The 13,704-nt window shown below is 46.4% G+C and overlaps 1 protein-coding gene across 1 annotated transcript in view; it reads left to right on the top strand.

Moving 5' to 3' along the window:
* Nucleotides 1-227: 227 nt before the first annotated feature.
* Nucleotides 228-13,704, top strand: part of LOC117881586 (ADAMTS-like protein 2) — a 45,789-nt gene continuing 32,312 nt past the window's right edge. The window contains exon 1 of the mRNA XM_034779004.1: nt 228-311. Coding sequence (XP_034634895.1) covers nt 228-311 — 84 coding nt within the window. The remainder of the gene's footprint in view (nt 312-13,704) is intronic.

Below are 13,704 nucleotides of genomic sequence, written 5' to 3'. Positions count from 1 at the left end.
CCGGGAGGAATGCGGGGCAGGGACAGGCGCACGCGGCCCCCGCCCTCCGCGGGCTGCGGTTCTCAGGTCGGCTTGTGTCAATCAGGGCCCCGAGGAGCTGCGGGCGCCCAGCCACCAAACAGGTTGGAAAGTCATTAATTACCCAGCCATGCAGGGCTGCGCTCAGGCGACTGCGGCTGCCTCCGGGCTGCCGCCGCTGCCTTGTTCCCATGGAGCAGGAGCGCAGGATGGCCGCCCTGCGCGGCTCTCCCGGCCGGCGGCTGGCCCCGCTGCTCCTGCTGCTGCTGATCGCCTCCACCCCGGGCGCTAAGGTAAGGGACAGGCGGGCTGGGTGCCAAGCACCAGGGCAGGCAGGGGGTATCTTACTCCGAGCTCCACCGGGATCCGATCTGCAGGCACCAGTCTGCCCTGAGCCCCTGCGGAGCGCTGGAGCCAGAGCCGAGAAGTAAAGGTATCCTGCAACTGGTGGGGCTTCTCTCCACCAGCCCTGCCCTAGGCGCTTGGAGCAGACGTCCCCTGCCTGGCTGCACACGGCTTGCCTAGATGGCCCTCCTTAACCTGCCCTGCTCCCAGGATTAACCCCCTCTCCCCTCACACTATAGTAACAGATCGGATCTTTCCCTGTCTTGTCTATTTTCCCCATGTCCCTTCCCCCCTTCAAGCTCCACCAGCCACGCTGCCCAGGAGGAGGTAATAAGACCCTGGTGGAGACATGTCCAGCGGCTGCCATGGAATCAGGAAGGGCAAGCTGCTTTCAAAGCCTCCTAGGAGGAGCTCCACAAACTCACATGGGGTGCAAAAAGGCAACCTCTGTCCCCCCTCTAACTCAGCAGTGTCTAGAGTCCAGGTGTGGGGCAAGACTCAGCCCTGGTGGGCATTGGGTGGCTCTTATTGCGTTGGGTGTGACAGCACTATCAGAACCAGTGCTAGATTCCTAGAAATGCCTTTGGTGAAGTGAGGAGGGGTCAGGCAGGAGTACCCATGGGCTGCCCTACGGTGACCAGACAGCAAGTGTGAAAAATCGGGACAGGGGGTGGGGTAATAGGAGTGTATATAAGAAAAAGACCCCAAAATCGGGACTGTCCCTAAAAAATCAGGACATCACCCTGGGCTGCCCACATGAGTAAGGGGAGTGGATCTGGAAGAAAGATTGCAGTTCCCTGACTGTAAACAGACAGAACCCAACCAACCCCATATGGTGCCTAGGCTTTCTTTGATTTTTGCTGATGCTCGGCTTCTGTTTTCACCCACATCCCAATGGAAAGGCTTGAAAATCTTCTGGGTGGTACAATGGGACAAGTATGTTGTGCATTTGATTTTCCCTAGCATTGTGCTTCATGGCTGGTTGGAAAGGGATTTTGTGCTGCTTGCCCTAGAGTTCCCTCCAAGGATTGGGTCCCTCAGACTCTGCAGTGACTCTGGCCCTCAGAAAGGAGTGGTGGAGGTGAAATGGCACCTTTTGGCAATGCAGGAGTGCAGATCAGCACCATCAGAATTCTGTACGCACAGGGCCCTTCCCCTGAGAAGTGTGTAAAACTGATTGAGAATTAGCCCACAATTGTCCAGGGGAATAACTACCCTCCCCCATCAAATTATGGACCCCTTCCTTTAAAGCTGGGGTATTGTGAAAGAATATCGTTGTGTTATTCTTTTATAGGCAGCAGAGAAGCCAGGCCTTTTGTACCACAGCTAACCAGTGCTCACAAGCCTGTGGATGGAGATGAAAACAGATCCATTCCCTCCTGCCCCCTCCCCCAGTATGTGTGAAGTAGGCTCCTGGCTTAGCCAGCTCCATTTCATCATTATCTGTAGCTGTGTGAGCACTGGAGCCCTCAAGCTATTCATTTTGTCCTTTATGGAAGGGCAGAGACACACCCTCTGACCCAGCAGCCAGGCTCTTATTAGAGCTCTGTCCCCTTTAATAACACTTGTCTCCTAGCAGCTGTAAAGCCCCTTCTGTGAAATCCCCTTATTATAGGGCACTCACTCAAAGGCCTGGCTGTAAGAACCACCTCCGTTATTATGACTGGAAGAGGCAAAATTCTAACTTCAATCATTCCACTGAACAGTGCCGCGACCTCCTCTCGGCTTTCATGGGTCGCTGAGCACAATGTAGCTCTGTGCTTAATGTCTCTGAAGGAACTCCATATAGTTTCTTTATTGCAGATGGTTGATTCAGTGCTCCTTGCCCTGTTTGACTTCCATCTATGGCCTTGTCTTCACTGCTAAAAAGAAGGTATATTTATTAGCTCAGGGTAAATAATGTGCATGAGCTGTCCTGAGGTAAAAAACACAGTGAAGACCAGCCCCTTTAGTTTTACTATGAGGTCAACAAAGCGAGGTCAACCCCAGGTGGTGGTATAGTGCTGACCTCACCTAATTTACCTTGTGGTAGAATGAAAGTCCCTTGTCTTCACTGTGTTTTTACCTTGGGATAACTCAAGTACCTTAGTTACCCTGAAATATACACCCAATATATGAGCTATCCCAAGGGAAAACACACTGAAGACAAGACACTTTAGTTTTACCATGGTTTCAGAGTAACAGCCGTGTTAGTCTGTATCCGCAAAAAGAAGAACAGGAGTACTTGTGGCACCTTAGAGACTAACAAATTTATTAGAGCATAAGCTTTCGTGGACTACAGCCCACTTCTTCGGATGCATATAGAATGGAACATATATTGAGGAGATATATATACACACATACAGAGAGCATAAACAGGTGGGAGTTGTCTTACCAACTCTGAGAGGCCAATTAATTAAGAGAAAAAAAACTTTTGAAGTGATAATCAAGCTAGGCCAGTACAGACAGTTTGATAATAGGTGTGAGAGTACTTACAAGGGGAGATAGATTCAATGTTTGTAATGGCTCAGCCATTCCCAGTCCTTATTCAAACCGGAGTTGATTGTGTCTAGTTTGCATATCAATTCTAGCTCTGCAGTCTCTCTTTGGAGTCTGTTTTTGAAGTTTTTCTGTTGTAATATAGCCACCCGCAGGTCTGTCACTGAATGACCAGACAGGTTAAAGTGTTCTCCCACTGGTTTTTGAGTATTTTGATTCCTGATGTCATTTTACCATGTGGTAAATTGGGTGAGGTCACCACTAACCCGAGACCTGGGATTGACTTTGACTTGTTTACCTCACAGTACAACTAAAGTGGTTGATCTTCACTGTTTTGAGCTCCCATTTGAACCTATTGGGGGTTGCCTGGATGGTTTTATATACCAAGTTATACCTTGGACATCTCCTTGGTTGTCCATGGCCTCTCTCTCCATGCGTTCTTCCTTACAAAACAATTGTAGGCAGTTGGTATGGGGTCATTCTGGCAACATGGCCAAGCCATGTTGGTGCATTTTGAGGATTGTGGTCATACCGCACTTTTAATCTATGGATGTCATCCATTCTAGTCTATCTTACCTTGTCACACCTAGGATTTGGCACAGGGACCTTGTTTCAAATGTTTGCAGCTTCTGCTCTATAAGTTTTGCCAGTACCCATAATTCTCAACCATAAAGCAATGTGGATACAATAAGCATTGTATATAAACTAGGGCTGCTGATTAATCACAGTTAACTCGTGCGATTAACTCAAAAAAATTAATCGTGATTAATCACAGTTTTAATTGCACTATTAAACAATAGAATACCAACTGAAATTTATTAAATATTTTGGATGTTTTTCTACATTTTCATATATATTGTATTCTGTGCTATAATTGAAATCAAAGTGTATATTATTTTTGATTACAAATATTTGCACTGTAAAAATTATAAAAGAAATAGTATTTTTCAATTCACCTCATACAAGTACTGTAGTGCGATCTCTGTCGTGAAAGAGCAATTTACAAATGTAGATTTTTTTTGTTACATAACTGCACTCAAAAACAAAACAACGTAAAACTTCAGAGTCTACAAGTCCACTCAGTCCTACTTCTTGTTCAGCCAATCGCTCAGATAAACAAGTTTGTTTACATTTATGGGAGATAATGCTGCCCTCTTCTTATTTACAATGTTAGCAGAAAGTGAGAACAGGCATTTGCATGGCACTTTTGTAGCCAGCATTGCAAGGTATTTATGTTCCAGATATGTTAAACAGTCATATGCCCCTTCGTGCTTTGGCCACCATTCCAGAGGACATGCTTCCAAGCTGATGACGCTCATTAAAAAAATAATGCATTAATTAAATTTGTGATTGAATTCCTTGGGGGAGAATTGTATATCCCCTGCTCTGTTTTACCTGCATTCTGCCATATATTTCATATTATAGCAGTCTTGGATAGTGACCCAGCACATGTTGTTCATTTTAAGAACACTTTCACTGCAGATTTGACAAAACGCAAAGAAGGTACCAATGTGAGATTTCTAAAGATAGCTGCAGCACTCGACCCAAGGTTTAAGAATCTGAAGTACCTTCCTAAATCTGAGAGATACAAGGTGTGAAGCATGCTTTCAGAAGTCTTAAAAGAGCAACACTCCGATGCGGAAACTACAGAACCCGAACCACCAAAAAAGAAAATCAACCTTCTGCTGGTGGCATCTGACTCAGATAATGAAAATGAACATGTGTTGGTCTGCACTGCTTTGGATTGTTATTGAGTCGAACGCATCGTCAGCATGGAAGCATGTCCCCTGGAAGGGTGTTTGAAATATGAAGGGACATATGAATCTTTAGCGAATCTGGCAGGTAAATATCTTGTGACCCCGGCTACAATAGTGCCATGAGAATGCCTGTTCTCAGTTTCAGGTGACATTGTAAACAAGAAGCAGGCAGTATTATCTCCTGCAAATATAAATAAGCTTGTTTGACTGAGTGATTGGCTGAACAAGAAGTAGGACTAATTGGACTTGTAGGCTCTAAAACGGGTGTGGGCAAACTTTTTGACCCGAGGGCCATATCTGGTAATAGAAATTGTATGGTGGGCCAGGAATGCTCAAAAAATTGGGGTTGGTGTGCGAGAGGGGATGAGGGCTCCGGCTGGGGGTGCGGGCTCTGGGCTGGGGATCAGGAGTTTGGGGTGTAGGAGGGTGCTCTGGGCTGGAACTGAGGTATTTGGAGGGTGGGAGGGGGATCAGGGCTGGGGCGGGGGTTTGGCATGTGGGAAGGGGTACAGGCTCTGGCTGGGGGTGCAGGCTCTGGGGTGGGGCTGGGGATGAGGGGTTTGGGGTGCAGGAAGGTGCTTTTGGCTGGGATTGAGGTGTTTGGAGTGTGGGAGGAGGATCAGGGCTGGGGCAGGGGGTTGGGGTATGGGGGGGAGGCTCAGGGGTGCAGGGTCCGGGCGGTGCTTACCTCAAGCAGCTCCTGGAAGCAGCGGCATGTCCCTTCTCCAGCTCCTATGCGGAGGTGAGGCCAGGTGGCTTTGCACGCTACCCCATCCACAGAAACTGCCCCTGCAGCTCCCATTGGCAGCAGTGCCAGGCCAATGGGAGCTGGGGGCAGGGCCGGCGCAACCCATTAGGCTACCTAGGCAGTGGCCTAGGGCGCTGCGATTTGGGGGGCGGCAACCGCAGCGGTATTTCTGTGGTGGGACCTTCCGCCGCCTCTGTGGGGGGGGGTGGCATTTCGGGGTGGGATCTTCTGCTGCCTAGGGCAGCGGAAAAGCTGGCAGCGTTCCTGGCTGGGGGGCAGCACTTGGGGTAGGGGCAGTGTGCAGAGTGGAGCCCCCTGGCTGCCCCTACATGTAGGAGCCGGAGGGGGCCATGCCACTGCTTCTGGGAGCCACATGGAGCAGCCCCCGATCCTGCTGCCCAGTTGGAGCGCTGGAGCAGGGAAGCCCCAGACCCCGCTCCCCAGTGGGAGCTCGAGGGCCAGATTAAACGGCTGGTGGGCTGGATCTGGCCCGCAGGCCGTAGTTTGCCCATCCCTGCTCTAAAATTTTACATTGTTTTTTTTTAATACAGTTATTTTTTAACGTAATTCTACATTTGTAAGTTCAACTTTCATGATAAAAAGATTGCACTACAGTACTTGTATTAGGTGAACTGAAAAATACTATTTCTTTTGGGGTTTTTTTTTCAGTGCAAATACTTGTAGTCAAAAATAAAGTGAGCACTGTACACGTTGTATTCTGTGTTGTAATTGAAATCAATATATTTGAGTATATAGAAAACATCCAAAAATATTTAAATAAATGGCATTCTATTATTGTTTAACACTGCGATTAATCACATGATTAATCACAATTAATTTTTTAAATCACTTGATAGCCCTCATATAAACTGGATTTAGCTATCATGGACCCTGAGTGAAAGTTCCTCAAGGTAAAAAATACACCTTATTTAGCAGTGAAGGCAAAGCTGATGCTACAGCAGGGCAGCTAAACTCTTTTATACATATACTTCATAGTGCATCCATGTTAATGCATTTGTGTAGAGCAAAGCTCTGTGGGGCAAGGACTGTCTTTTTGTTCTGTGTTTGTACAGTACCTAGCACAATGGGGTCCTGTTCTAGGGCTAGGGCTCCCAGGTGCTATGGGCAATACAAATAATAAATAACACCAGTGCTGCTCCTTCAGGGCCCCATTCTGCTACACTTAAGTCAAATAGTCCCTTACTCTGTAAGTAGCCCCAAAAGAACTAGTGTCTGAGTAGTGAATATTCAACGTGAATAAGGGGTGGCAGAATCAGGCCCTTAAATAAACAACATCGTGGCACTAAATTGACCAGCAACATCTCTTTCTTACTGTGCACAAAATAGTCATTTAGGGGCTGATCCTGCATTTCTCATGTACCCCAAACTCCCAGTGACTTGGTTGCACAAGACAATCAGGTTAGGCCTGTTTTTAGAAGTGTTTTAACTTTCCCTGAGAAGTGTGTAAAACTGGTCAAGAATTAGCCCACAATTGTCCAGGGGAATAACTACCCTCACCCACCAAATTATGGACCCCTTCCTTTAAAGCTGGGGTATTGTGAAAGAATATTGTTGTGTTCTTCTTTTAACTTTCCATGTCTGTATGATTAGAAATAAATGCAACTTTGCAGTTCTCATTCTGGGCTGCTGCTAGCCTGCTTTCTAATGTACTTCTTATTTGTACCTTATTACAGATCAAAATTCCCTCTTTGCGCACACAAATCTGCTGTAATATTGCTCCGTTGAGAACCTGTCTGATAATTTTGTTCTTTACTACAGTTGCCTGGTACTGTACTGAACTGAAGTTAAGCTTACTGGTCTATAATTGCCAGAATTGCCTCTGGAGCCTTTTTAAAAAATTGGTGTCACATTAGCTATCCTCCAGGCATCTAGTACAGAAGCTGGTTTAAATGATAGGTTACATACCACAGTTAGTAGTTCTGCAATTTCATATCTGAGTTCCTTCAGAACTCTTGGGTGAATATCTTCTAGTTCTGGTGACTTGTTACTGTTTAATTTATCAATTTGTTCCAAAACCTCAACTGACCCATCAATCTGGGACAGTTCCCCAGATTTGTCACCTAAAAAGAATGACTCAGGTGTGGGAATCTCCCTCACATCCTCTGCAGTGAAGATCAATGCAAAGAATTCATTTAGCTTCTCTGCAATGGCCCTATCTTCCCTGAGTGCTCCTTAGCACCTCAATCAACCAGTGGCCCCACTGATTGTTTGGCAGGCTTCCTGCTATTGATGTATTTAAACTTTTTGCTGTTCGTTTTTAAGTCTTTGGCTAGTTGATCTTCAAAATCTTTTTCGGCCTGTTGTCTCCTGTCTTACGGCATGTTTACACTTACTGTGGTGATCGATGCACTGGGGGTCGATTTAGTGGGTCTAGTGAAGACCCACTAAATCAACTGCAGATCACTCACCCGTCGACTCCGGTACTCCACTGGAATGAGAAGTGTAAGGTAAGTCAACAGGAGAGTGTCTCCTGTTGATCCAGTGTGATGTAGACACCACAGTAAGTCGACCTAAGCTATGTCGACTCCTGCTATGTTATTCACATAGCTGGAGTTGCGTAACTTAGATTGACTTACCCCCATAGTGTAGACAAGGCCTCCAGTCTTTTCCTGAAACTCCTGACTTTAATGAGCCATGAAGTCAGGATGTGGCAATAGAGCATGATATGCACCATATAGAAGGCTATGCTCCTGCCACATTATCTTTACCATAACTAGAAAAATTCATTCCAGTTACATCTGAGTTTCCAGAATTTGGAGAAGAATGGCATAAACAGTGGCCTAAATTAATCCTGAGCGTGACAAAGAATCATTCTTGGGTATTTATATTGCTCGCAGTTCTCAGAAAGATTGCCCTGAACATTTTATACCACATCGATTGGTAATGGTCTTGCTCTGCAAAGTTGGGATAGTTTGTTTGGGGCTGTCTTTGCTGCTGGAGGAGCTACGGCTGCATTGTTAATTGGAATTAAGGACAAAGCAGGGAGGATGCTGGCGCTGTTGTAGGTGCTGGATTTCCTTTGCTAATATTGACTAATCTGAAGACTGCCACCTGGCTTTTTATAACACAGTCTGCAGAGCTTCTGGGACAAAGGCCCAGGTACTTTTGCTGCATCAGCACAGCTGGGATGGAGCAGCTCCCTGCTCCTATGTTAGTCCTGATAAAGAGAGGAGCTAGAGCAAAGTTTCTGCATGTGCCAGGTCCAGAATACACTCCTGGCAGAGCTACAAAAGGGTATTTGGAAGTGGTAAAGATTTGGCTGGCAAGTTTAGTTTATACTGATGCTGTAGGAAAATGAGGAAGAACTCCTAGATTCTCTCACTGCCCTGGAAGCCTAGGACAGTGGTTCTCAACATTTTCAGACTACTGTACCCCTTTCAGGAAGCTGATTTGTCTTGTGTACCCCGAGTTTTACCTCACTTAACTACTTGCTCACAAAATCAGACATAAAAATACAGAAGTGTCACAGCACACTATTGGTGAAAAATTGCTTGCTTTCTCATTTTTCTCATATAATTATAAAATAAATTGCGACCTCCAAAGGTTGAGAAACACTGATATAGTAGATCGAGCAGTATAAACAAGTAATCGTATGAAATTTTAGTTTGTGCTTTTCACATAGTCCATTGTAAAACTAGGCAAATATCTAGATGAGTTGACGTACCCGCTGGAAGACCTCCGCGTACCTCCAGGAGTATGTGTATTCCTGTTTGAGAACTACTGGCCTAGGATGACCCACCAGAAATTATAGTAGAGAGCACCTGTGTGAGTTTGAGTGTGGCCCATCTGTTTAATGATTTAATTCCTGCCCCTCTATTTCTTTTTCTAATAAAGTCACTCAGAAATTGCATCGGACCATCATATTTTTCCTTAACCAGATCCATCAGCACAGATACATGCATCCTTATCAACAACAGCCCTGCACTACATCCCCATCTCTAGCCTTCCCCTAGCATGTCCCTATGCTTGTAGCCCCCAACTGTGGAATGGCTCTTCAGGGCTTGTTGCAGCAGAGCATAATTTAGAGCAGCTTCAGTAGTTCCCCAGATTGGGGAAATGCAAAGGGTGGCTTAAAGCCAACCTGGATTCCTTTCCCCAAGTGTCAGGTCTCTGCTTAATGTGGTGTTCTTCTCCCAGATCTTCTTGGCCCGGTGTGATGTCTGAGAATTCTGGAATGCCGAATTCACTCACCTGATAGGCAGTTCTTGGAATCTGTCAATGCAGCCAGGAAACATGGAGAAAATGAACCACAGAAGCAGATGTAATCTGGGATCTAGCGAACATCCCTCAATTTATTTGTTTGGAAATTTGGAAGATGCCTAATGCTAGCACCGTAATTAAAATCAGGAAGTGCAATTATGTCACAATTATTTAATGAAGTCTTATTTCTGTCAAAGCAACAAATTCAACAGAAAATTGGAAGCAGCTGGCCAGTCTCCCAGTACCTGCAGTACAACCATCACACTAGAAAGTTAGACATAGTGGTGTAGTAAACCCATAGTGAGAGAGAAAAATGATACTTGAGGGTCATCTGCAGGCAGGTCTAATCACTCACAGATACAAAATAACCATGTTTCTTTCTGATCTGACAATGAAAATATTTGGTTTCACTTGCAAAAAATATCTTTATAGTGTCCTTACTTATATGGGTAAATACTTATAGGCACAGAATCTCAGATCAGTTCAGATCAGTATGGTTCTCAGATCTACCATGGGCCTAGAGGAAATTAACCATTTATCAGATAGCAAGTCCCTATAGTACAGGAGAGGAAATTGTGGGGGAGGGCATGTGACCTCCTGAGCCTGCAGTGGGATAGTCCACATAGTCAAACATTTTAACCCAATATTAGTATTGCTAATTATTTGTATTACAGTAGCACCTACAGGCCCCACAAAGAGGAAGTAAGAAGGAGTCCCTGCACCACAGAAGTTATCATCTACATAGACAAAAGCTGGGAGGGGAAACTGAGGCACAGAGAGGGACAGTAACTTGCCCAAGGTCACTCAGTAGGTTAGTGGCAGAGCCAGGAATGGGATTCTATTCTTCGGAGTCTCAGTCCAGTACCCTAAGCCCTAGATCACAAAATTACTCAACCGCTTCTCCTTTTTAAACCTGACTTCTTCTTTGGCCAGTATCTCTCAAATGAGGCTTCATTCTGACTTCTGTGGCCATCTGACATGTCTGAGTGTTGTAGCAGGGAGATGGAAGTGTGCTACTCTAAATGAGCAAGCAGGGGCACAAGGTAGCATGGAGATGGATAAGCTCCACTATCTATTAGCTATTTAAGCCAAAGGACAATGTTGGCACAAGAACAAATGGGAATAAACTGGCCATGAATAAATTGAGGCTGGAAATTTGAAGAAGGTTTCTAATCCTCAGAGGAGGGAGGTCCTGGAAAAGCCTCCCAATAGGAACAGTGGGTGAAAACTGTCTAACTAGTTTTAAGATGGAGACTGATACGTTTATAACAGGATTCTGATGACAGAGTTGTTTACAATGGCAGGGGACTGGAGATGGTGACCCAGGAGGCCCTGTGCCATTTTTTCAGAAATAAGAGAAGGAAAACTCAAGGAAAGCATTACAAGTTCTTACCTGCTGGATGGGAGAAAGGTGCAGCCGGCAGCAGCCTGTTGCAAAATGGCCACTCTAGGGCTGCTTGGCTCTGCTCAATTTAAAGGGACAGCCCCAGAAACAATGATCCTGTAAGAGACCAACCCAGGACCGGGGAAAGTTACTGGGATTAGAAAGGGGCCAAATTAATTCACAGAATAAAGCTAGAGTACAACAGTGTCCCCCCTACAGCTGCCATCCAGTTAGTGCGAGACATGGCAGGTAAATGTAAGCAGAATTCAATCTGACGGCCACATGCAGGTGAGCAGCAGTGAAGGACCTGATCCCACAATGAGCATCACGGGTGAACCCCTGGACCTGTGTGGGGCCCTATCAACGCCAGTGTGTGGGGATGGCCTGCACAGAGCTCACTGCAGGGGCAGGGATTAAACCATTACAGATGATGGGTTTGATTCAGCCCTGCTGACACAAGGGTGTGCTGCAGTGAGGGGAAATTTTCCCCCTAGAGGAAGACAGGGTGGGATGCAGCTGCCACGTGCCCTCAGAAGATTTGATGGTCCCGACAGGGTTCCATAAGAGCCCTGCTTGAGCAGGACCTAGCTCCCAATTCAGAGTCTGCCAACTAGAAAAGGAGGAAACTGAAGGAGATGAAACCTTTCCTCCATGCTGCCGAGAGGAAAACTCTAAGGAAAATGTACTTGGCAGCTTGGAGTGTAAGAGGTTAGAAACACATGGCAGTGTCCAACATGCTGCCAGAGGGAGGCCCACAGAACCTCAGCGCCTTTTCTGACAGGATTCTGGAGGCACCTGCTTTCTGGGTTGCTGGTCACTCAGCGTATCACAGGGGTTTGGAGTTGGTCTCCAAGAGCCAGATTGTTCAGTGCTCACCACTCCCAATTAGAGGCAGCTTTTCAAAAGTGCTCAGCATCCAGCAGATCCCATTGTGCCAATTAAGACCAGATTCTCATCAGAGCTCTGCACCCAACATGTCCCCACTGGGCTCTTTTGCAAATCTGGCCCCAAGAGACTGTCTTCAATGCACTCTCCTGGGACCCCGTCTGCCATTTACCAACATCTGAAGTGACACTGACATGCAAGCCAAGATTGAACACAAGCCACTCCTCAAGGCTTCATTTTTGGAGGAGGCGGTTGGATTTGTGATCAAGAACTAAGTGTTTGCATATCCATTGAGTCTCAGCAAATCACAGCTCACTCTCCCTTCTCCCCCATTAACAGACAAAAAATATTAATGATCTCATATTGCTCAAAGGACCCAAGGCTTTGACTTCCATTGTACGTCTCCATCCTTATGAATTCTGCAGTCTTTGCTTGGTTTTACACACACACACACACACACACACACACACACACACACACACACACACACACACAGCCCCGACTGGCACCGTAGAAAGACTCAATCCCAGTGGATGCAGAGAACTTGAGCAGGGAATGGTATTTTCAAGGAAGCTAGTGGTGGGAGAGTTGGGAATTCAGTTGGAGAAATCAGGTGAAATAATGCAATAGCAATTTCAAGAGGGTCAGGCAAAACATCGCTTTTCAGTTAAAATGTTGGGGCTTTTGTGTGAAAGATCATGAATTTATCATTTGTGGAGAGACGTTAAAAATACATTTGTAACTCCAATGAGTTGATGTGTACCATCAGCTGTGCCTGCAGTACAAACTCCATTGCGTTCCCTCATTCAGAGTGGATGCTGAACAGTACAGGAATGGGGTCCCTACTGGCGCCTTGCTGTGATGATAGGCACTCAGCTGGGGGACCACCCAGCCTCTGTTTTACGGGGAGTCCATTACTGGGTGCAGGGGCCCATCGAAAGCTGATTTGGAGCTCAGAAGCCAATGCCAAAATCCAAAGACCTGCATCCGATAAGGGGCTGCTAAGAAGTATTTGATCAGATAACTATGCCTCACTCTTGAAACTAGAGCTATGTGGATAAACCTTTGTGGGCTCGGGGTGTCTCTGTGCAGATCCAGCTGAAAGGCTGCAGCTGAGGTTATCAAGCAAGAATCATGCAAATCATCATACGCTGCAATATAAACACGTACACTGTGTAACCTTGAGCAGACCATTCTTGGCTGTGGCCACTTTGTATTCAGCATCCTCCTGCATTCTCCTACAGCTCTCCTTCATTCCTTTGAAATATGGGAGGGAGGGGGCGTTGAAGCTCCGTCAGCCCCGTTCCTGTTGCAGGGGAACTTCTCCAGGGGCTGAAGTTGCAGGAGCTCAAGCAGCTCCCTCGTGGTAACAGTGACTACTCAGTGGGCAGAGGAAGGCCTTGCTGAAGTCACTGGCTTGCTGATGGCCCAATGTCAGCACACAGCCCATCCAATCTCGACGTGGGGGGAGAAGGGGATTTTGAAGATGCTGGGATGTTGGAGTTTAAACCTAATAGTGAAAGTTGGATTCAGGGAATAGAAGCTGGGAGCCTGATTCACAGTCCCCTGTTTCTGTGCTTGGAGCCAGGATGCAGTAGGGTCCAAGATAGCTTTAAGCCACCTCTGTGCGCTCAGTGTCCTGGGACCATGCAGAAGCTGGCCTAGCATCCAGTGTAAGTTAGAGCTGCCCTGTGCTCTGCTTTCCATGTCCCCCACTGGGCCACTGGAAGCAGAGAATAGCCGTGGTGTAGTGCACTCCTTATAAGAGATGGGGATCAGCCTGAAAGACCCAGGAATCCTGTGCTTGAGAAGGGGCAGATACTGAGGCTTGTACGATAGGAGCCATGTAGTTTAGACTCTACCATGGC

The sequence above is a fragment of the Trachemys scripta genome, chromosome 8 (genome assembly GCF_013100865.1).
Source record: "Trachemys scripta elegans isolate TJP31775 chromosome 8, CAS_Tse_1.0, whole genome shotgun sequence".
Classification (NCBI taxonomy): Eukaryota; Metazoa; Chordata; order Testudines; family Emydidae; genus Trachemys; species Trachemys scripta.
This window is presented reverse-complemented; position numbering and strand designations above follow the sequence as displayed.